This window comes from Daldinia vernicosa (assembly GCF_022497035.1).
Source record: "Daldinia vernicosa strain CBS 139.73 unplaced genomic scaffold F5Y00scaffold_22, whole genome shotgun sequence".
NCBI classification, from domain to species: Eukaryota; Fungi; Ascomycota; class Sordariomycetes; order Xylariales; family Hypoxylaceae; genus Daldinia; species Daldinia vernicosa.
This window is the reverse complement of record NW_025953938.1, coordinates 251,042-271,663: the sequence shown is the minus strand read 5'-3', so window position 1 is coordinate 271,663 and position 20,622 is coordinate 251,042. Positions and strand designations below refer to the sequence as shown.

At 48.9% G+C, this 20,622-nt stretch overlaps 8 protein-coding genes across 8 annotated transcripts; 4 read left to right on the top strand and 4 right to left on the bottom strand.

Moving 5' to 3' along the window:
• Nucleotides 1-142: 142 nt before the first annotated feature.
• F5Y00DRAFT_253036 (P-loop containing nucleoside triphosphate hydrolase protein) lies at nt 143-4,367 on the bottom strand (the record flags this gene model as incomplete). The annotated part of the gene is made up of 4 exons (XM_048009997.1): nt 143-1,752; nt 1,832-2,078; nt 2,596-4,047; nt 4,095-4,367. 4 exons carry the CDS (start codon nt 4,365-4,367, stop codon nt 143-145), a joined length of 3,582 nt encoding a protein of 1,193 aa, XP_047865006.1.
• Nucleotides 4,368-4,758: 391 nt separating this feature from the next.
• Nucleotides 4,759-7,310, top strand: F5Y00DRAFT_236530 (guanosine-diphosphatase). Its single transcript, XM_048007716.1, has 4 exons — nt 4,759-4,863; nt 4,940-5,510; nt 5,576-6,926; nt 6,986-7,310. The coding sequence occupies exons 2-4, from the start codon at nt 5,279-5,281 to the stop codon at nt 7,041-7,043; spliced, it is 1,641 nt and encodes a 546-aa protein (XP_047865005.1). The 5' UTR covers nt 4,759-4,863; nt 4,940-5,278; the 3' UTR covers nt 7,044-7,310.
• On the bottom strand, nt 7,311-8,738 carry F5Y00DRAFT_236529 (uncharacterized protein). Its single transcript, XM_048007715.1, has one exon. It carries the CDS (start codon nt 8,643-8,645, stop codon nt 7,383-7,385), a length of 1,263 nt encoding a protein of 420 aa, XP_047865004.1. The 5' UTR covers nt 8,646-8,738; the 3' UTR covers nt 7,311-7,382.
• Nucleotides 8,739-8,913: 175 nt separating this feature from the next.
• Nucleotides 8,914-10,222, bottom strand: F5Y00DRAFT_236528 (uncharacterized protein). The gene has a single exon (XM_048007714.1). The coding sequence runs from the start codon at nt 9,999-10,001 to the stop codon at nt 9,288-9,290; it is 714 nt and encodes a 237-aa protein (XP_047865003.1). The 5' UTR covers nt 10,002-10,222; the 3' UTR covers nt 8,914-9,287.
• Nucleotides 10,223-10,741: 519 nt separating this feature from the next.
• Nucleotides 10,742-12,372, top strand: F5Y00DRAFT_236525 (uncharacterized protein). The gene is made up of 7 exons (XM_048007713.1): nt 10,742-11,019; nt 11,094-11,147; nt 11,240-11,335; nt 11,385-11,564; nt 11,616-11,660; nt 11,713-11,815; nt 11,868-12,372. The coding sequence occupies exons 1-7, from the start codon at nt 10,990-10,992 to the stop codon at nt 11,975-11,977; spliced, it is 618 nt and encodes a 205-aa protein (XP_047865002.1). The 5' UTR covers nt 10,742-10,989; the 3' UTR covers nt 11,978-12,372.
• A 289-nt stretch (nt 12,373-12,661) lies between these two features.
• On the top strand, nt 12,662-14,788 carry F5Y00DRAFT_73351 (uncharacterized protein). The gene is made up of 3 exons (XM_048014080.1): nt 12,662-13,216; nt 13,271-14,044; nt 14,102-14,788. The coding sequence occupies exons 1-3, from the start codon at nt 12,974-12,976 to the stop codon at nt 14,414-14,416; spliced, it is 1,332 nt and encodes a 443-aa protein (XP_047865001.1). The 5' UTR covers nt 12,662-12,973; the 3' UTR covers nt 14,417-14,788.
• A 1,048-nt stretch (nt 14,789-15,836) lies between these two features.
• Nucleotides 15,837-17,139, top strand: F5Y00DRAFT_73348 (heme oxygenase-like protein). Its single transcript, XM_048014079.1, has one exon. The coding sequence runs from the start codon at nt 16,013-16,015 to the stop codon at nt 16,916-16,918; it is 906 nt and encodes a 301-aa protein (XP_047865000.1). The 5' UTR covers nt 15,837-16,012; the 3' UTR covers nt 16,919-17,139.
• Nucleotides 17,140-18,465: 1,326 nt separating this feature from the next.
• Nucleotides 18,466-19,476, bottom strand: F5Y00DRAFT_253032 (14-3-3 protein; the record flags this gene model as incomplete). Its single annotated transcript, XM_048009996.1, has 1 exon — nt 18,466-19,476. One exon carries the CDS (start codon nt 19,474-19,476, stop codon nt 18,466-18,468), a length of 1,011 nt encoding a protein of 336 aa, XP_047864999.1.
• Between the last annotated feature and the right edge of the window lie 1,146 nt (nt 19,477-20,622).

The window sequence follows — 20,622 nt, the reverse complement described above, 5'->3', positions numbered from 1 at the left end:
CTCCTAATAATTAACCCCCGGTAGTTGCACTCGGGTTTACCAGTGCCCATCCAACCGGTACTCCAAACACCTTGCCATTCAGTAATACCAAGAGATGTATTCTCTTTGAACCAGCCATAAAGAGTGTAGCCTACTCCAAGCACTAAATATTCACCTTCACACCCAACGGGTGTCTTGCTCCCTCGTCCAAAAACCTCCCCTTGTCATCGCCGATTTTCCTTCTAAACAATGCCAAATCCTCCAGGAGGTCGTGCATGTAGTCCTGAACATCGTTCGCCTTCTCCTCATACACATCCGATCCGTATCCGTCGTCCTCGCCGTAATATGCCTCGTCAACAGGACTAGCCCGACCCTTCTCTGCGTTCTCCTTATCCGCACCATCCCCTTCGTTCTTAACAACCACCTCTGGAATAGGGTTCTTAAGGCTATCAAGCGCAAGTTTAAGATGTAGTCTCAATGCCTCATTCTCTGTCTGAAGACTGCGGATCTTCCCCTCGGCCACCAGACTACGCTCCTCCATCATGCGTTGCATGGCCGCGACGCGGTTTTGGTACTCCTCTAGACGTTCCTCACTTTCCTTGGCGTCCTTCTCGCGGCGCCGCGAGTCTGATACAGATAGTTGCAATACTCGGATTTCTTCGGCCATGGCTGCAATCTGTGCGTCTCGCTCCGCCGTGCTGATGTGGTCCTGGTTGACAACGGCGCGAGTACGGATTCTCTTCGCTTGATCTGCGTACCGCAACGTTGACAGCGTTTCCTCGTAGTCAGACGGCGCGATACACGCAATCATCGCCGTCTTACTGTTGCCTCCTAGGGAGTCCTTCAGTAGCCACGTTAGGATAGAATCACGGTACGGCACGACATCTCTGTGCCGCTTGCCAGGGCGTTGCGCCTTTGGGTCCGCGAGCGCTGCGATGACCCGACCCAGCGTCGTCAGGGATTTATTGATGTTACTGCCCTCACGCAGCCGAGCACCAGTCGCCTCGGTAGATTTAGCTCGCTCGCTACCTGCTAGATCGACTAGCCGGATGCGCGAGCTACGTTCCGTAGTCTCGTCCGTTTCCATGTCGTGGTGGATCTGCTTTAACATGATGGTAAAAACCGCATGACTTCGACTACTCGTGTCGTTCATCTTAGTGCTCGCTGTCGTACGACTTGCATCTCCTGTCTTCATGTACCGAAGAATCTCATTCAGGCTTCGTACCGGCACCTCAGTCAGATCCTTCACGTACGGTCCCTCAGTTGGCGACTCGCGGATCTTCAGATAGTACGGGGGCTGGTTTGGTATCACAGGAACAAGCAGGTCGCGGACGTGCTCATTGTACACTTCGAAGTAGGAGGCTCGTACGTGATACGAAATATTGGGCGTTTCCTCCTGCGCTGCTTCAATGCGCTGGAACAAGTCTTCACAGGTCCGCGGAATAAGTCCTGGTTGGTCGGGCGTACCCATCATCGTGTAAGACTTGCCGGAGCCGGTTTGGCCATAGGCAAAGATGCAAGTATGGTAACCCTCGAAGTTGTGGTCGAGGAATTCCTCGCCTAGACAGTTGTATACATCTTCTTGATGTGCGTAATATCTGTCCCTCGGGTTATGACTCCAAAAGGAATTATCAAATATAAATGACTTCTCCTCAACCACCTTGCGTGACTTTGCTCTGACATTCGCTGGGTCATGATCGTTTGGCACATGAAGCGTGGTCATCTGGGTGTGAGGATCCATGCTAATTAAGCACTCGGCACCCCTTTCGATTTCTATAATACGAGTTAATTATCCATCAATTGATCTCGTGTATAAACAGGTAATTACAGAATCGTAAATAGTAATGCATACCTCTAGGCAAAAACGCCCGGACTCTCACGACGACCCTCACATTACCTCCCGCATCCATCCTCATTTGGGGCGGTAGTATGCCATCTCGAGCACGCAGAGACGGTGTTGAAGCAGACGAATGCATGGCTCTCATATTTAACGACGACATAAAACGAGATTCTAGCATTCCAGTTAATGTTATACAAATGTCGTCGATGAGGTCGTTAGTGCGCTGCTGATATGGATATGGAATGCCGTAGACAGGCATCTGGAGAATGGGGAAGTGGACCGGGGGGGTCTCTTTATTTACTTGGGATTGTACAGGGGCGGGCTGGTTGCCAGAGCAGCGACAAGCGACGCGGTGGGAACGGCGCCGATTGCCCCGCGTTGTGATTGTGACGTCTACTCGTGGCTTGCGCCTACCACCCTTCGCATAAGAGAGGGGCAATTAATCAAGATTTTGTGATGTTACGTTAGAAGGCATGTAGTGCTTTTCTTAGTAAATTAGAAAATACGAGGTTGTAAAATTAATAGGCATGTGAAGTAATATGGAGTATACTTCATTGAGATAACAGGTTAGGTAGATATCTTCCCTGTGCAGTAAGAGAGTAGTCTACATTCTATGCATCCTTACCAGGAAACCAACACATGCCGTAAAATAAATACCTTAGACAGCTGTATCCGGGCTACACCAGAACCAAAAAAAAAAAAAAAAAGGAGCATCGAATGCCATGGCAACGAGCCTATCTTCTCGCAAGGCCTTTCCCCAATAACTCACTCCCTACCTCAGTGATGAGAGGTTCTTTTGAGAAGACTTTCTTCTTTCCAAGAATAGTTCCTTCTGCATCCATAATTTTCAGGCAGTTCGCGAGGTCGCCTTCGATAGGCGCGCAATAAACTAGGAACCCAAGTGCTAACAACATGCCGTGTAATGCCTCATTAGATGATTCTTCTTGAGATATGGCTTCCACTACCGACGCGGCGAGCTCTACTTGATCATCCTCGGGAAGGATGTCTCCTGACTCTTGTCTCATTTGGTAATTCGCGATAGCCACGTTGAATAACAGTGACGCCGCGACTACTCGGATATTATCGCGGCTGTCGTCCAAGAAGCTTGATGATATGAGCCGCGTGATGTGGCTTCGTAGCGTCTCTAGTCTAAGGATCTGTTCGGCGTACAGATGGCTTGAGAATAGATTGCACGCCATCTGTAAAGTAACGAGTCTTAGAGCGTAAGGACATTCACTCTCTTTATTTACAACATCAAGGAGAGTGACCACTGTTTTCTGATCATGCTCTTCTGCGAAGTATCCGCTGAACCGTTCGTCCACAAGGGCACAGCGGAAGAGGTCCACGACTGTGAACAAGACTTCCTTGGGCAGAGATTCAACTGCAGAGCATAGGAATTTAGAGAAGGCGGGTAAGTCAGGTAGTGGAGCTTCTGCAGGACCTTCGGATGACCGAGTCTCAATGAAATTCTTCACACTCTGAACCGAAGGGTCGTCGGCTTTTGACCCTAGCTTGGACAATAACTTAGAGAGCGGTGGGACCTTCTCGTATAGTACTGGTTTCAACTCGGCGTTCGCAAAGCGAGGCAGCCTGAGCATTCGGTGCGGATGACTCGGAACCGCCATTTGAACCAGTAGTTCGACGGTACTTTTGAGTCGAGTAGCATCTGCGCCCGTCCATCGTTCTCCTTCTTCACCATGGACGAATGTAATAAACGTCGGTGTTGCCCTAATAGAGTATCTCTGCGCAACATCAAAGGCTCGAGATATATCAACTTTCACTACCGCGACTTTGCTCCCATGCTGCGCCGCTAGACCGTCGTATAGAGGGTAAAGTGCTTTACAAGGACCGCAGGTTGCCGAAGTAAAGAAGACGATGGCACATGATTTCTTGGCTCTTTCTAGCACATCATCGAACTCCCGGATATTAGTAACATTTATTACGCCTAGACGTTGAGATTGAGCTGATGAACCGGCGCCGTTTGCAGCACCGTTTGCAGCACCATTTGTATGCGGTTGAATATTGTCTTGGATGCCGAGGAGTCCGCCTCGCTGGGCTTTTCTCTGCTCAACCATCTGCGCGAGTTGAGGTTGCAGCATTCTTCCGAATGGCGAATCAAGAACAGCGTGTGGCATATTCGCTATGTGGCTTGGTATCCCTTTTCCTAATAGAAACATGGCGAAATCATTGCTGAAATTGTTGCAGTTATGTCGAAACAGATCATAGGCCTATCTAGTCAGCATTAGCACTCATCGAGATCGTCTCTTTAACTTACTTCGGGGGTATATATATGCTTGAGCGAATCGAGATATTCAAGAATTACTTCCATAGGCAGGTCCGTCTTCCCAAGATGAATTCGTTCTAAAGGTTGACCCAGATGAGAGGTTCCGGGCCGAATCACATTTATACCACTATCATAGACATACTCCTTGTTGTCTAATTCGATCGAAGTATGATAAACGGCATCAAGCTGAAAGCCTAGTAGTCCGAGGGATAACTGCTTAGCTAGACCATTTGATAGGTCGTAGACAAGAAGATGGACGTCCATCGCGAAAGTGTTTGTGGTAATGGCTGGTTTTACAATTGTTATCGCCGTCTAAATTCTTATAAGTCCGCCTTATCTTCTCAGCGTCTATGTAATGGAATGGAATGTTTAAAACTTTAGGCACAGAATGGAGGGAAGTTAGAATATAAGAAATAATCAAGTCTAACTAATCGAAGTGAAAGTTGAATCCGCCGAATAATAGCGATAGTGATGAACGGAGGCAACGATACGTACGTCAACTCGATGTTAAATAAGCAGCGTCACAGTACCTTCTAGTAACAAAGGTACGTGGAGGTACCTAATGCATCTTCTTTACATAGGTACTGGGGTTAAATTGCGGCTGACTCCCATTCCCTCGCTCCATTGGAACCTTTCCGGTACTCAGTGTGGCGGTGGGAAAGTCGAGGCTTGAAGATGCCAGATGCTAGATTCCAGATGCCAAGATCTGCCAGGGCTGCTAGGGTAGGTACGGGGCTACATAGGTACAAATATGACAGGGGTACGCAGTAACTAATCCAACTAAATCACTAAAAATACTCCGCTAGAGTCGCAAAGTGCCAACTAAATTCAAGTAGCCAAGTCATTTTCAGGGGTCATCGATAAGGAAACGTTCAAAACCCGTTGAGATTGGAAAATCAAAATCTTCGAGATTGCCATTTGCCATTTGGACAGGTTGTGTTGCCTCGCGTCTGTCTGCTGCCCCCCCTTTTCCACATTATCCTATTTAACGATTTCTCATATCCGGCATTGATCCTCGCTCCTATCTGGTTTAGACTTCTCGCATGTCAAAGCTGATCCCTCGTTGGCTTTTTCTAGGTTTTCTTTTTTAATTTTTTGTTTTGCCTTTTCTTTCACTCTTTTACTACCAATTAAATTCCCCGACCTTCTTGGGGATGCATTGTATGTAAAAGGTTATGAGGAGAACATCAGTTTCACTGCCTACGAAGCAAGTTAGACACGACCCTCACGAGAAACCTGCACGTTACGACTCGGGCCACCGAGAACCCGGCATCGTGGAGAAACTACAGGCTGCAACCATGAACCAGGCCCAAAGGACGCGATGGCTGAAGACTACGGCCATCGTTGTCTTCTTGGTGTTCCTGTTCTACTACATCTCGCCAAGAGGTGTAGAAGTATATAAGGGTGGTATGTTGCCTCGTAACTGAGTCTTGTAGTTCCCTTCAAAATAGCAATCTAACCGAATCTCCCAGTATCGCATTCTGGCGGCCAGGTGCCGTCCGATTCATCATACGGAACCTCGAAATGTACGAAATCGTTTTCTAAGGACAAGCCAATCGTACAATATGTCCTCATGATCGACGCTGGTAGCACCGGATCTCGTATCCACGTCTACAAGTTCAACAACTGTGGCCCGACCCCAGAGTTGGAGAAGGAAGAGTTCAAAATGACCGAGAAGAGCGTAGGCGGCTTGAGCAAGTATAAGGACGACCCCGTTGCCGCCGCGAAAACCTTGGATAGCCTCATGCAGGTCGCGATGGAGACCGTTCCTGACAAGTTGAAGGGTTGTAGTCCGGTTGCCGTAAAGGCGACTGCTGGCCTGCGAATGATCGGCCAGGAGGCTAGCGGGAAAATCCTTGAGACCGTCCGGGAGCACCTTGAGAAGGACTACCCCTTCCCCGTTGTCTCCCGAGAAGAGAATGGCGTTGCGATCATGGACGGTTCTGACGAAGGTGTATATGCTTGGATTACTACCAACTACCTTCTGGGAAAGATTGGTGGACCTGACCAGAGCCCAACCGCCGCTATCTTTGATCTTGGTGGTGGTTCTACACAGATTGTCTTTGAGCCGACGTTCAAGGGACTTGCTTCTGGTGGCATGCCCGAGAAGCTGGCTGAAGGCGACCACAAATACGAGCTCTCCTTCGGCGGACGAAACTTTGAACTCTACCAGCACTCTCACCTCGGATACGGATTGATGGCGGCCCGTAATTCTATCCATTTGAACTTGCTACATGATATCTACAAGAAGGAGAAGAGCAAGGCCTTCTTAGAGAAGCCCATTCTTAACCACCCTTGTATCAATGCGGGCCAGACCGATAAGATTACGGTCAAACTTGGTGACGACAGCCCCCTAGGCACTGGCGAGTTGCAGCTTAACGTGACCGGCCCCATGAACCCTGCTCCGGCGCAGTGCCGCGCTCTGGCTGAGAGGATTCTATACAAGGACGCCGAGTGCAAGCTTGCACCTTGCTCCTTCAACGGCGTCCACCAGCCCCCGCTAGCCAAGACCTTCGCTAAGGAGGATGTCTACATCTTTTCTTTCTTCTACGACCGCACCAAGCCTCTTGGAATGCCCGATTCTTTCACTCTCCGGGAACTGCACGACCTCACTAACGCTGTATGCGGCGGCGAGGACTCGTGGGGCGCATTCAGCAATATCCCAGAGGCCTTGGAGGAGCTACGTGACCGTGGCGAGTATTGCTTAGACCTCAACTTCATGATGGGACTGCTACACAGCGGTTACGAAATGCCTATTGACCGAGAGGTCAAGATCGCCAAGAAGATCAAGGGCAACGAATTAGGCTGGTGTCTAGGAGCCAGGTAAGTTCATCGCACCCATTGCCCCTTTTTAACCCGGTGTAAATACTAACATATTTCAGTCTTCCCTTATTAGCAAAGAACTCCGGCTGGTCCTGCAAGGTCACTCAGACCTTTTAGTCGTACTACACACTACCCTAACAAGATTAGGAACATGGTTATTGGAAAGTTTAGATAATTAATGACGAGGAGGCACGGACACGGCGGATAACTTAGGTAGTTGCCCTGCGAGGCCGGCGTTTTTCGGATCTGGTTGTAAAAGTGTAGTACGAAATATGGCGCCGGCATTTCCATCTTCGACGAAGATAAGAATAGGGAATGGGCGAACTGTACTGTAGGAAGATCACGAATGAAAACATCAGGACGCAATCAATGTTTAGACCTTATTACTTCTATTGTTATGTTCTATGTAACTATGACTTAACCCTGGGTATCATAATCTATCTATAACTAACCTATCTATAACGGTGCCTCAACCATGCTCAATACATCCTCTATCACATACTCCGCGTCCATACCCTCCAGCAGTGCCTCGATAGCCCCAAGATCACTACCCCATTGCATGCTGCGTTCCTGCCCCGGGGCCGCAATCCGAATGCGATGCGGGTATATCTTCTTAACCGCAAGCCCAACCAGAGACGGGGTAACGTAGTCGAGGCCGTGCAGCGCAGCGAGGCACTTAGCCAGCTGATCGAGGTGTTTGGTAGCTACAGGTGTTGCGCCGCCTCCGCCTGGCGCAACGGCTCGATGCATGCGTATAAAGGACACGATGTTCATCTGATACCGCAGCACCTCAATATCCTGATTGACCTGCCGCGCCTGAAGCGCCAGGGTTGCGATATCAGACTCGCTGATAGATGGGAACGCGAATGAAGGCGCGCGTGAGCTAGAGAGGGATATTTGGTCCGCGGTGATTTGATCTTCCCGATTTACGTAGGTCGCGCTGCTACGACTCGGATTTGCACGAGGCGTAGATGTAAGTACGGGAGCGGACATCATCGAGTCCGCGGTGTTCCGCCGAACTACGCTCGAGGCACTATCCAGACTGGCCGTCTCCCCTCCTTTTCTATATTCTTCCTCCTCTTCTAAATGCGCAAAGCCATCCTCGGGATCGTGCCAGTGCGAAACATAGAAGAAGTCGTTGAGGTGAGACACGAGCCGACCCGCACCCGCGGACTCGAGCACGGCCACAAACAGGAACTGCTTAGGTGCCGTCTGCACGCTGGTGCGCGTTAGGATCCGCCTAGTCCGTAGAAGTTCTAGACATTGGATTTGGACGTCCTTAGGAGCTCGGTCGAGATTCTTTGCTAGAATCACGTTGGCGATCTGCGGCGGTGTCCCCGTAAATGGATTCTGGTTCCTCGGGGTGGTGGGAGTCGCGGTTCTGCCGTGGAAGTAGGACGCATCGGTTCCTCGGCGTCGAAGGGGGGAGACTGATGGAGTGCGCGGAGTTGGGGGGTAGAGCTGCGGCGGTGGCGTAGCTGGGCGAAGCTGGATAGAGGCAGCGAGGTCGTCGAGAGTGGTATGCGGTGTACAATCTACGAGCGCGGATGACAGATTGAAGGTCTGCGAAGCGACGAGCCGCAGCTCTTGGACCAAAGTGTCGAGCTCTTCTGGTTCGGTGCTGACGATGCAGTGTTCGCGACTGACAAGACATAGAAGCGCGGCTAGATCCAAGTCCTCCAATGCGTGAATCCTGTGTAGGAGATCCTCATCCGCCATCGAATCTCTGTCTAGTAAATGCCTCGCTATCCATGGGATCACATCGAAATCGGGTGGTAAGTTGATCGGAATGCTTTGCTGGGTAAGGAGTTAAAGGAGTTAATACATGTAATACCTATTTAACGAGTACCCGTAGGTACCTACCTTTAGGTCAGGTACAGGGGGTTTTAATTGCTGGGGGATAAGCTAGCGGGGCAAGTGCGGACAGGTATTAGTGGATTTGGATCCGTGAATCCGAGATGAGCTCAACTCACCTTTAGAACTCTACGTAATTGATGATGCGTTTTATTAACCTCTATTCTTTCTTCCAAATCAGCTTATACATATTTCTACTCGAAGCTACAATTTCAGTATCTAGACGAATTGACTAAGGTACCTATGGTGCTATGACAATAAATAAAAGGTACAGCTTGTACACCTCGAAAGACGCATCAGAATGCCTCATTCCCAAGCAAATACAACATATTTCATTCACCTAAACATTCCAATCCACTCAATGTTCCCCCTTTCCTCCCTTTCCTCCTTTTCCCTCTCCTTGTTGAAGACCGTTGCTACGTCCATTACGAATCAGTATACCGTAATATATCATAATATATCGAAACGCAGCACCAAACAACAACGCAGAACAACCGCACGCATTACTCACGTCCCTTTCCAGAACTGAGGGTTGACCTTATCATCTGAGGCGGGTGCCGCCCGGTCGTAACGCTTTTCGAAGTCCTGGTTATGCCTATCGACTTCCTGTTGTTGTTCGTCACTCAGGCCGTCCTTGTCGCCGGGCACCGCCTGGTTGCGGATCTTGGTACTGGGTGTGCCCTTGCCCTGAGGACCCTTCAATGCCTCACCTCCATCCCGGCTTGCCGCGCTGGCAGTACTCCCGCCAGTAGGACTTCCTCCCGTTTCGGTAGCCTCTTTGGACCTGGACCCCCCGGACTGCGCGCTGGCGTCCTCCGGGGTCTTTTGTCCGGACTCGCGAGCAGCAGCCTTTTTCATACTCTCTGAGAAGGCGGCCTTCGTAGGACCACCTCCTGTCCCCTTACCCACGTCCGGCGGGCTTGGGCCGGGATGTTCTGATAATTGCTGCGCATCACTTGACGATGGCTGGTTCTGGGGGTCCTGTCCAGCAGGGTCTCCTTCTCCATTACCATAACCTGATGCAAAGTAACGGGAACTAGCTGTGAAAGTACGGTAAGCTTGAGGAGCTCGTGTCCGGGTAGCCCTCAAGGCATTTAAAGAGCTGCTGATACGAATAGCTACCATTGTGACTAATTGTAATTCTAATAGCAATGAATACTTTCTTGAATGTTGATACAACTTAGGAGAAATATAGAGAGGCAAGCTTTTGTATAAAAACATTCAGTGGCTCAAGACAATAGCAGTCGATCGAAGCTCAAAGCAGTCATAACTGTGATGCCATAAGGGGGATGATGAAGTATGACATCATGACAAGACCCTGTGATTGAAGGTCTACTTTAACCCTTAGCAGGGTTTCCTAGAATTCGCCTTCTATAATGTAATGGTGGTGGTGGTAAAAATGGAGGCTCTTCGGCTCTAGAAAGCCAAGTAGATCAATGTCCATATTGATCTCTTAAAACCAGACATTGAAATCCTGGTGATGTTCTATATTGTTTCTTACGATTGCTTCTAAATTCACGTGTCTATGCAAGGTCTGTATAAACACAAATTCTACGTGGGAAACACCGGTGGTCATTCGAAACCATTTAGTTTCAGGTATCAGCTCTCGTCATTGTGTACCTAATGTTTACCCGACCAGAGTCTAACTCTCTTAAGTAAAAAACCCAATAGCCATTTATCATTGAAATAAACCTTAGATGTCGCCCGTTAATTTAGAAGACATCATCGAACTTAGATTCATGTACCTATGTGCCTGCATGTGGCTTTTAAATCATTGTGTTACAGGTAAGGTTGGGGAATGTGGCTGCGACCGTATTGTACAATGCCTTAGGTATATTAGCGCCTGATCTCGTGCTCACCAAAGCAACATAGCAACAAGCTACAGCGCCTTATCAGCTGGGATCTGAATCAGGTAGGTATCAGCGCAGGTCCGACCAGCCAGCGCTAATCCATCTAAGCAGCCCCAGGCCTTCAAACAGGTACAATAACATCTGCAACTACAACTCCCGTCTCAACTTCAACAATACAACACAGTCCTATCGCGACCTACCATTAACTGTCGCACAAGTTCCGTTACCTCAATCGGAAACCCATTCTTTAACCCAGTGCATAAATCCGAGATTCCCAGTAGACCAAAATTAAACCCGTGAACCTCCTCGACCTTGAAGCAACCTACCGAAAGTCTCCAGCTTCACCACCGATCTCCGCCATGGCTTCTAGGAAAGGGGCTATCTTGAAGGTAACGCCAAATACCACTTCGATTGCATGCCCATTTTTGGCATTATCTTGTAAACTGACACACAATATACTTAGGTTATTGTCCTTGGCGATAGCGGTGTTGGAAAGACGAGTCTGCTGAATCAATATGTATGTTATGATCCTCAATTCGACCAATCCCCTCCACGACTCCTCGGTTACGATGCCCAAACAGCGCGAAACTAATATTCCATGCTGGACAGGTCAACAAGAAATTCAGCGCCAGCTACAAGGCTACCATCGGTGCCGACTTCTTAATCCAGAAGGTCCTCATCGACGATCAACAAGTCACGGTGCAGGTATGATATGACGGCAAGCTCATTAAAGACGATTGCTGACGAGAATCAGCTCTGGGATACAGCCGGCCAGGAGCGCTTTCAATCTTTAGGTGTTGCCTTCTACCGAGGTGCCGACTGCTGCGTGCTGGTTTTTGATGTCAACAACTCGAAGAGTTTCGATTCGCTAGATAGCTGGAGAGATGAATTCCTAATCCAGGCTTCTCCGAGGGATCCCGAAAACTTCCCTTTCGTAAGAATAATCGTTCTGTCATGATTCAGAACCAGGCTAATCAGATTAAAGGTTGTCCTTGGAAACAAGATCGATGTCGACGAGAGCAAGCGAGTAGTAAGTTGAGATGGACCCGCCATCAACTAGATCACCCACTCATTTTCTATAGGTCTCAAGTAAGAGGGCAGCTACTTTCTGCCAGTCTAAGGGCGATATCCCCTATTTTGAGACCAGCGCCAAGGAGGCGGTCAACGTCGAGCAAGCATTTGATGGTATATCTTAATTCCTTTTCCATCCATGTGTCTATTCTAATTTACATTATAGTCATTGCACGGCATGCCCTGGCACAAGAGGAGTCGGAAGAGTTCAGTGGAGACTTCCAAGACCCCATCAACATCCACATCGAGAACGACCGCGATGGATGCGCATGTTAAGGGCCGACAACTAGAATATTAGGGGGATTTCGTCTATTTTACGTGACATCCCATAAATCTTATTAGAGTCGCTCAGCTCGGCTGAACCTTGGTCAGCCCAATGCGCTTTCTCAACCATCGTTCAGGTCTTTGTATGGAAGACTTCGGATTTTAGGGGCTTCCAGGGACATGTCACAGATGCGGAGCAGTGGATTCTCAGAACCGCGTCCATAATGAGTGTATAGAGACAGTTGATACATTGCATCGTTGGTTTTTAGCCTCAGCAGTGCAGTACGACACTGCAGAATTGAGGCTTAGGCGTCTTTTCATTATCCAGGTTTACGTATCCAGGTTCGATTGAGGCATCTCGATATTTCTCAGATAGCATTCAGAAGTGTTTGTTCATTCATATCCTACAATGTGTTTCTTCAATATTGCCTTTGAGTTTGTGACCTTTTTCTTGCTGCCTAACCTAGAGAGTGATGATGATTCGTAGGCCTGCTAGTCACCAGCCAAGTGTGCATCATCTATCATCTATCAAAACCAAATGCAAGAATAGCACATGCAATTATTCGTATGGTGGGATGATCTAATAGGTACCTGAGTACATCCTAATCAGTCATCCTAATCAAGTCTTGTCAGTGTCCCGCAAGACCTAAAATAACACGCTAGGTACCTATGATATGCAGAAGCTCAGGGGTGTTAGTTTTAATGTCTCGGTGTCTTGAATGACCGACAAGCGCCGCATCAACAGGATTGAACCCTTCAATGTGCATGTTTCAAACCCTCGAAATTCACCCTCTTTTGGACACTTTTCGTTCCTTTCTGCCTTCTTGTATGTGTCTTTACGTCCTTACGGCCCCTATGTAGACTTGATCCTTGCGACTATTAACGTCGATCCTCTCTTTTTTGTTCGGATAATAAATGCGTCCGTCTCACGCGACCGTTGTTACATCCCGGCGGGATTCATAGATTACAAAGGTTTTCTACGCTGCGCTCTGCTCATCGGACGACGACATGGCAGCGCCAGGATCGACAATTGCGACGGATGAGAGGCAACCCGGATTTGATGCTCCTAGAAGGAGACTTTCCGAGCCACTGGTACCGTCTGAGAACATGTCCGGGTTATCCGCGTCCTGGGGAAGTATCCCAAGCTTGGGACGGAAAGGAGCGATCAGGAATATGGCCAGGAGGACTCTGGGTATTAGTCTATTACTACTTACCGTATTCCTGTGGACAGCGTCAAATTTCCTCGCCAGCGTGAGTATTATATGAGTAGGATCAGAGGGCACCTTCAGCTAACATAGTTACGAGTATATATTTTCCGATCACACCTACGATAAACCGTTCTTCCTAGTGTATATTAACACGTCCGTATTTGCGCTGTCGATGATCCCTATATCCATAAAGCACATAATACAAAATGGTGGCTTCACCCGCGTCAAGAACCAGGCAATGCAGGAGTGGAGGATGAGGTACCAAGGGGTAGAGAGACTAAAGACACAGGAGGAGGAAGAGGCGGTTACAGTAGGCGAGAGGTTGCTATCTGACGACGAGGGAAGTTTCGAAATAGTCGATCCGCCGAGGACATCGGATAAGCTCTCATTCCTGGAGACGGCGCGGTACAGCCTTGAGTTCTGCATGATCTGGTTCCTGGGGAACTACTTTGCGTCGGCGTGCCTGGAGTACACGAGCGTGGCGAGCGTTACGATCCTCACATCTACGAGTAGCGTGTGGACGCTGATATTCTGCGCCGCAATGCGTATCGAGCCGTTCTCGTTGCGCAAGTTAATCGGCGTACTGGCTTCGCTCGCGGGCATCATCCTTATCTCGACCGTCGACCTTTCGGGCGATAATGACGACAACCGGGGGAACTTCCCGCATAAGAGTCAGCAGCAGATCGCTATCGGCGACGCTATGGCCTTCTTCAGCGCGGTCGTTTATGGGTTGTACGTTGTGGTGATGAAGGTGCGCATCGGAAACGAAGAGCGCGTGAACATGCCCTTATTTTTCGGACTTGTGGGGGTCTTTAATATCCTTCTTCTGTGGCCTCTGTTTTTCATCCTGCATTTTACAGGAATCGAGCCGGTATGTATCTTGCCTACAATCACGATGAGGCTTTTAAGAGTCACTAATAGAGAACAGTTTGAATTACCTCCAAGCGGTAAGATATGGGCAATTATCATACTCAACTCGCTATCTTCCTTCGTCTCGGACATATCGTGGGCCTACGCGATGTTGCTCACAACGCCGTTGGTTGTCACTGTTGGTCTATCATTAACTATACCACTATCTCTGATCGGCGAAATGATCCAATACGCGCAATACTCCAGCTTCATATACTGGATCGGCGCTGCAATTGTACTGGTTTCTTTCCTCTTTGTCAACAACGAGAGTCATGACGAGGATGACGAAGCGAAAGCCGGTCCCGAAAGAGGAAGTAGAACGGCAGAGCCGTAGCTTTCTACTCGTTTGGCAGCTTTGTTAGCTTTGTTTTGTTCTTGGATAGGACTATTATTGACGATGCGGCGTCACGGTTATAAGAAATAGGTTTGGTAACTGGTGCATGGATATCAGGCATGACTTAACATATCATAGATAGAATGGATATTCTCGGGCTGTATCATATACGGGACTAAGAGACGGATACCGCACATAACCAACCCACCTAATATGAAGGTTATCTCTGAGTAAGTATAAGCATCTATAATATGTCATGAAATTCAGCATTTGTCAAGTCAAGTCGGAATAATATATTCCTAAGACCGTATAAGCAGGTGACTTCTCAAACATTGTCTAGGCTATTTATAATAGTACTATACTTATAACGGGATGGGATTAGATTCATAAGCTAGCCCATGTGAGATGTGAGATACTAGTCATGAGACATATTACTTAACGAAGTATGGAAGTAGGTATGTAACAGTCACGCATCCTGTTCTTATAAGCGAAGTTAAGAGATGCTATCATCCACATATATGAAAGCCTCACGATAATCCAAGCTATGACTAACACTCAAAATACATCAATAAACTCTAACTCTAAGTAGATACCTGAGGTATCTACCTCAGAACATAAGGTGTTTAGCATTTGACTCGGCTCGGGGAAACTAACTTGAGCCACAACGGAACTAATGTAGCCTCCGAGGTAATAGTATATTTTATAAACTAAGCGGTGAGTGATATCAGTAGCCTGCCGATCCGAACCATTCATTTGGGATTTTTAGATCGTTCTGATTTTAAAGCATGAGTGTTTGCCTTCTCCTAGTGGCCTACATAAAGCCAGAGAATGCGCCGTGGCTGGAGACATACATATATGAGACGGGTGGCCGCCCCCTCTACAAGCTTTCTCTACGAGATGTCGAGTTCGTTTGAACCATACTGAAGTCTAATGCAAGCAGCCTAGCTGGAGAATCGTTCATTGCTTGCGTGGCATCTCAGTGTTTTTTTATGCCCGCTGCCATCGGCGTCGCCACCATCACTCACTCACTTGGCTTGGCTTGAGGCGTGATTTTGTTTGACTGGTTGGGGTTTGCGGATTTTATGTGTGCACGACAGAGCCGCAACGTCTCATTTTGGTTTGTTTTCTTGCATCGGATTTTCCGAGTTATTAGTTATTATTACTCAGAGGTTACCAACGCGCGTGGTTGCCTCTTGTTGGACCGTCTCGTCATCTATATGCCCGAGTGTTCTCACCTTGTTTAACCAGACAAGGCAACAGTCATTCTTACCCTCCCTATCTACAGTCGGCATAGTAGGTACAGGCAGACGCTTGCCTTGGTCACATGTAGACGTCGTTGGTTATCTCCTCGGGAAAGAATCTTGGTCGTGACTGAGACCGTGACTCGACTCTTACAAACAAGAGTCACCTGTTCAATCACCGAATCAACTATCTTAAGTCAGGCTTCACTCAGCCCTACCTAGCTTTCCCCTACATACCCTACGTTTATTTAATCTTGATTATTTCAACCATTAACCGATATAACCTAAAATTCCTAAAAGCGACTTACTACCTATACTCTCTCTAACCCTACCTAACTTTCTATCACTTATCAATATGCCTTCCAAGACTGAAGACACTGCTACCGCGACTCCTACTCTGGGCGAGGAGATCAATATCGCTATACGCCCCTTACACACTAAGCTCAACAAGCTGGTTACCCGTCGCCTACGTCTGGCTCTGCCTCCACATTCTGACGATGCGAAGAACTATGTCACAGGGCTATTACACATCACGCCCATCTACCAGACCTTCGAGAGGGAGTGGGATCATATCTTAGAGGACTCCCATAATACTACTACAAAAGTAGAACCTCGAATACGTTCGCTCTTAGCAGACATACGCGTAGAGGGCTTCGCACGGTCAGGGGCCCTGCAGGAGGATATCGCTACGCTGCTCGGGCGGAACGATGATTTCGTACGCTCGCGAATGGAATCGGTGTCTCATGCGCCTGTGCTGGTCGAATTTAAGAAACATATCCGCGAGGCTGTCGAGGCGCGCCCGCACGTCCTGGTCGCTTACGCTTGGGTCATGTACATGGCGCTCTTCGCCGGGGGACGTTTTATCCGAGCGTCGCTCGAGCGCGTCGACCAGAGCACCGGGTTCTGGTCAAGTCTAGAATCCCCCTCCTCCGACAAACCCGAGCCCGAGTTTAGAATACCTGGTGCCTACGACGCCTTCTGCGTCAAGGATGTTCTCCGGAAGCAAAACATGCAGCCCCCGCCCCTAAACTTCTTCCTCTTTAAGACGCCGGAGAACGGCGAGGACTTGAAGAGGTCGTTCAAGGAGGCGCTAGCAGCGGCTACCTCGCCTCCGGAGTCAAAGTTGACGGAAGAGGAATGCGCCGATGTAAAGAGGGAGGGGCTGACTATCTTGGAGTACATGGTGCGCATCGTGGGCGAGCTAGACGAGCTCTGTGGTACAGAGTACGAGGAGCAAGCCGCGGCGGCCGCGGTAAAGTAGGGATACAAAGAGAGGCCGCCGCCGGTGAGCTTGAAGAGCCGCGACAGCGTGGTTATGGAGAGGGAGAAGAGGATGAGGGCGGCTGCGAAGGGGAGGAGAGCTGCAAACGGCGTGAAGAGGGGAGAGACTGCATCTCCGGATTTGGATTTGGGCGAGGGTAGCAGGGGTGGAAAGGGGACAGTGAGATTTGAATAGGCGGGACGGAAGACCTACAGTAGGATACGGACGGATAGAAAGACTGGTTGAATTATGGACATGGACATGGGATAGGGTGCCCGGGGCATTGAGTTAGTGTGAATAATGTGAATATGGGATACACTAAATTGCATTTTCAGGGAATAGACTTGCGTTTCTTTCCACAGACACGGTTTACATGCTTTATTCGAAGAGTTAGTTGTCAAACTAACGTTTAACTATGATTTGGAGAGATGTGCAAGATGGTTAGGTACACGGTGCCGCGGGTAAATTGTACTTATTAGTTGGATTATCTCTCTTCGCGAGCCAGTATATTAAAGATTTAGTAGGTCTGACTTGACTCAAGTATGTGTTTTCTCGAGTTATTATAGAAAATCTGCTCGACTATACGGCTGGTTAGAGAGAGAGCTTTTAATATACTTATGTAAATACACCTAAACGAGAGCCGTTCAAGACTGCACTCATATCAACCAACCTCCTGAATTAAGATTGCTTGCCAACTCACTATTATGCTGCTAATTAGTATGCTGGAGAACTTAAGTATTATAAGTCCGGCAATAGGGAATTTTTAAATCTAAGTCGTTTTACAGCATCGAAGTTGATTAGGGGCAGAACTATAGTTAATAGTTCCTACGAATTAGACACGATACTCAACTACGAAGTCCTTACTGACCAAAATTTTGCAAAACTTTTGCTTGGGTAGTATTTTAAAACAAGAGCTCTAGCTAAAGCCCCTGAATTACCAAATATGCTACAACTAACTACATGCAGCTATGCTGTCCAACAAACACACACGTGGTATGTAATGCAATGGCGGGACGTGCAGCCCCTATCTCTCTCTCTCTCTATCCGTCGGTCCGCCTCGCAGGGCAGAACTGGGTATCATCAAACGCTTTTATGAACGAGAAAATAAAGTGCTGGGGATGGGAGGGGAGGGGAATGGGGTGCTGGTGGGTGGGTATTAAGCATCTCTTGATGGGGTATGAGACGTGGTAAGGTGCGTGTACGTATATATGCATGTGTGTATGTATGTGTAAGGTATGTAGGTAGGTAGGTAGGGCAAAGTCCCCCCTTTTCGAGTTTATAATTCTGAACACTTGGGATGTGCCGGTCGTGTACGTTTTGGGTAGGGTATGGTCGAGTTAATTACAAGGGATACGGTATTGTTGTGAGTGTATAGGTGGAAATGGTGTTTCTGGGGTCCTTATTAGTTCAAATATAGCCATGCTTTGGCGGCATACAGCTTATGCTCTGTAGAAAGTACAGAGCAACGGCGTGAAACCGGGACGCATAGCCGTCTTATCGAATATCGTCGGTACCTGACAGTTGTCGCACGAATTCCGGACTCGTCCTTATATCGGATTCTCCATGCCGACGGGCGGAACGGGCGGTACAACCGTCGCACTACTCTCGCCGCTCTGAGAAACAGCGGTAGCTTGCGTCACGCTGGGACTCGGTCTTCCGCCGCTCCGCGAGCTCCCCGCTCCCAGGCCGCGCTTCATCATCTTGCCGAGCACAGTCACGAGTTCGCACGCGTCGTCGTACATATCATCGTCTAGGCCCTCGGTCGCTTCGTACACCTCCGCGATCGTCTGTTTCGCCAATCGTCGGCTTCCCTCCCGGTCGTGAACGCAATCGTATAGGAAGGCTGCGTACTCCGTCTTTACGGAGAGTCGTAGTGAGTGCGACCCCCATAACAAGTTGTCTGCTAACGAAATAGCCTCCCGGAAGTACTGGTGTGCTGTTGGTAAGTAGTCTACGGACGGTAGTAGAAACGCGGCCGCCGCTTCTGGCGTGAAATTTGGCATCTGCACTTGTCCTTCGAAACCGGGGGGCGGTGCTGGTGCGCCTTGCTCGTACGGGTGGGTTGGCTGTACCGACGATCGCACGTACTCGGGCGGTAAGAATGCTGCCGGGTTGCTCCTATCCACGCCCTTTCCCTTATCGACTCGCAACGGCTCCGGCGTCATCTCCGCGGCGAGGGCCTGGGGTGTCGTCGCGATTCCCATGGGCGACACCGGGGGGTTATTATGGAATAGGACGAAGATGTGATAAAAGGACGCGCGTAATTTGTATGCGAGGACCTTGAGCTCAACGTAGTCGCCGACCATTGGTAAAACGTACTGCTCGAGCATTACGAGGCCTTCGCGCGAGAGCCATAATATGTGAAAGTAGAGCTCGAGGGACCCAGTCACGCGCGTGGTATCGAGGCGGCGCTGTTTGCGCGCTTTCACCAACTGCCCGGCTAAATTGATTGAAAGCCCCAATATCTTAAACAGCATCGACGCGAGCAGCGCATTGTTGGGCTCGACAGATTTTGCGAGGCGTCCGAGGAACTTCTGGTCCACCTCGGAGGACGCCATTGAAAAGATCGCCGGAAAAGGGGTAGACACCGGGGCCCTGTGATTATGTGAGAAACGTGTTCAAGCCTGTTACACTGCGTGAGAGGGATGAATAACAATTGCGAGTGTAGAGATTATAGGAATGGCTGAAAGAAAAGAAAACATGGTCTTGATATTTGCAAGGTTCTTCGTCGTACAGGTAACACAGGTAGATGAGATGAAGATATCTTCATGGATACCGGAAAACGCGTGATAACATACCTCACAAAACCTGCTGTTCCCTAGGAAAGACTTGTTTCCCTAGCAAGCGTGCTATAATCGCTAACAAGTCGACAAGCCCAAACTGAACAGCTTCCACTAGCTGCAAACGACCTCGATAACGAATGACTGGCAACGCGACTCAATCTCAAAATAAGCATGAGAAGCAGTCGTTGCTGGAAGAGTCGAAAGCACGCGAGTGGGCCTCAAAGCGTCGTCCCAATCCCGTAGTTCGCGTCGTTTCCTTTCTTTTTTTCTGTTCAAAGCAGACAAACTCCGAGTCTGATAGAGACGGCAGACTTCCCTACACAAACCCTGGTCCAAGAAGTACAACGCAACCAAAATTAAACATTCGAAAATATTACAGTAGACTAGCGTCGCGGAGTATTAGCTGGCGCAAGCTCATCGGTCACAGCTACCCACCTACCCTGGTAGGGGCTGCGCTGGCACTGCTATTGGAAGGGGGAGGGGGGGGGGGGGGGGGGGGAGTTACTGACCAATATGATACAGCGAAAGTAATACAAGGTGACAGACCCAAGTTGTAAGTCCGGAATTGGGCTAAAACGGATGGGCACAAAAATTATTAAATTTGGACAGAGGTAAAATAAAGAGGAGGGAATAGTTTTACGGTGAGTGATGACGGAAGCTGAGGTAGGGCTGCGGCGGCGGCGGTGGTGGTTGTGGTTGTGGTGGTGGTAGTGGTAGGTGTTCTATGACTTATTCGACCGTGAAGCATTTCGACGTCAGTAGCGCGCGCACCTTCTTCCGCTGATCAAGCGAGCGTGCGTTGCGAGCGAATAGTACAACCACAACAACGGCTAGTCATATATACCTAGGTAGGTAGTGTATGTAGGTACCTAACCTAGGAGATCTCCGCCGGACAGGGGGTGGAGTTGGCAGAAAAAAAAC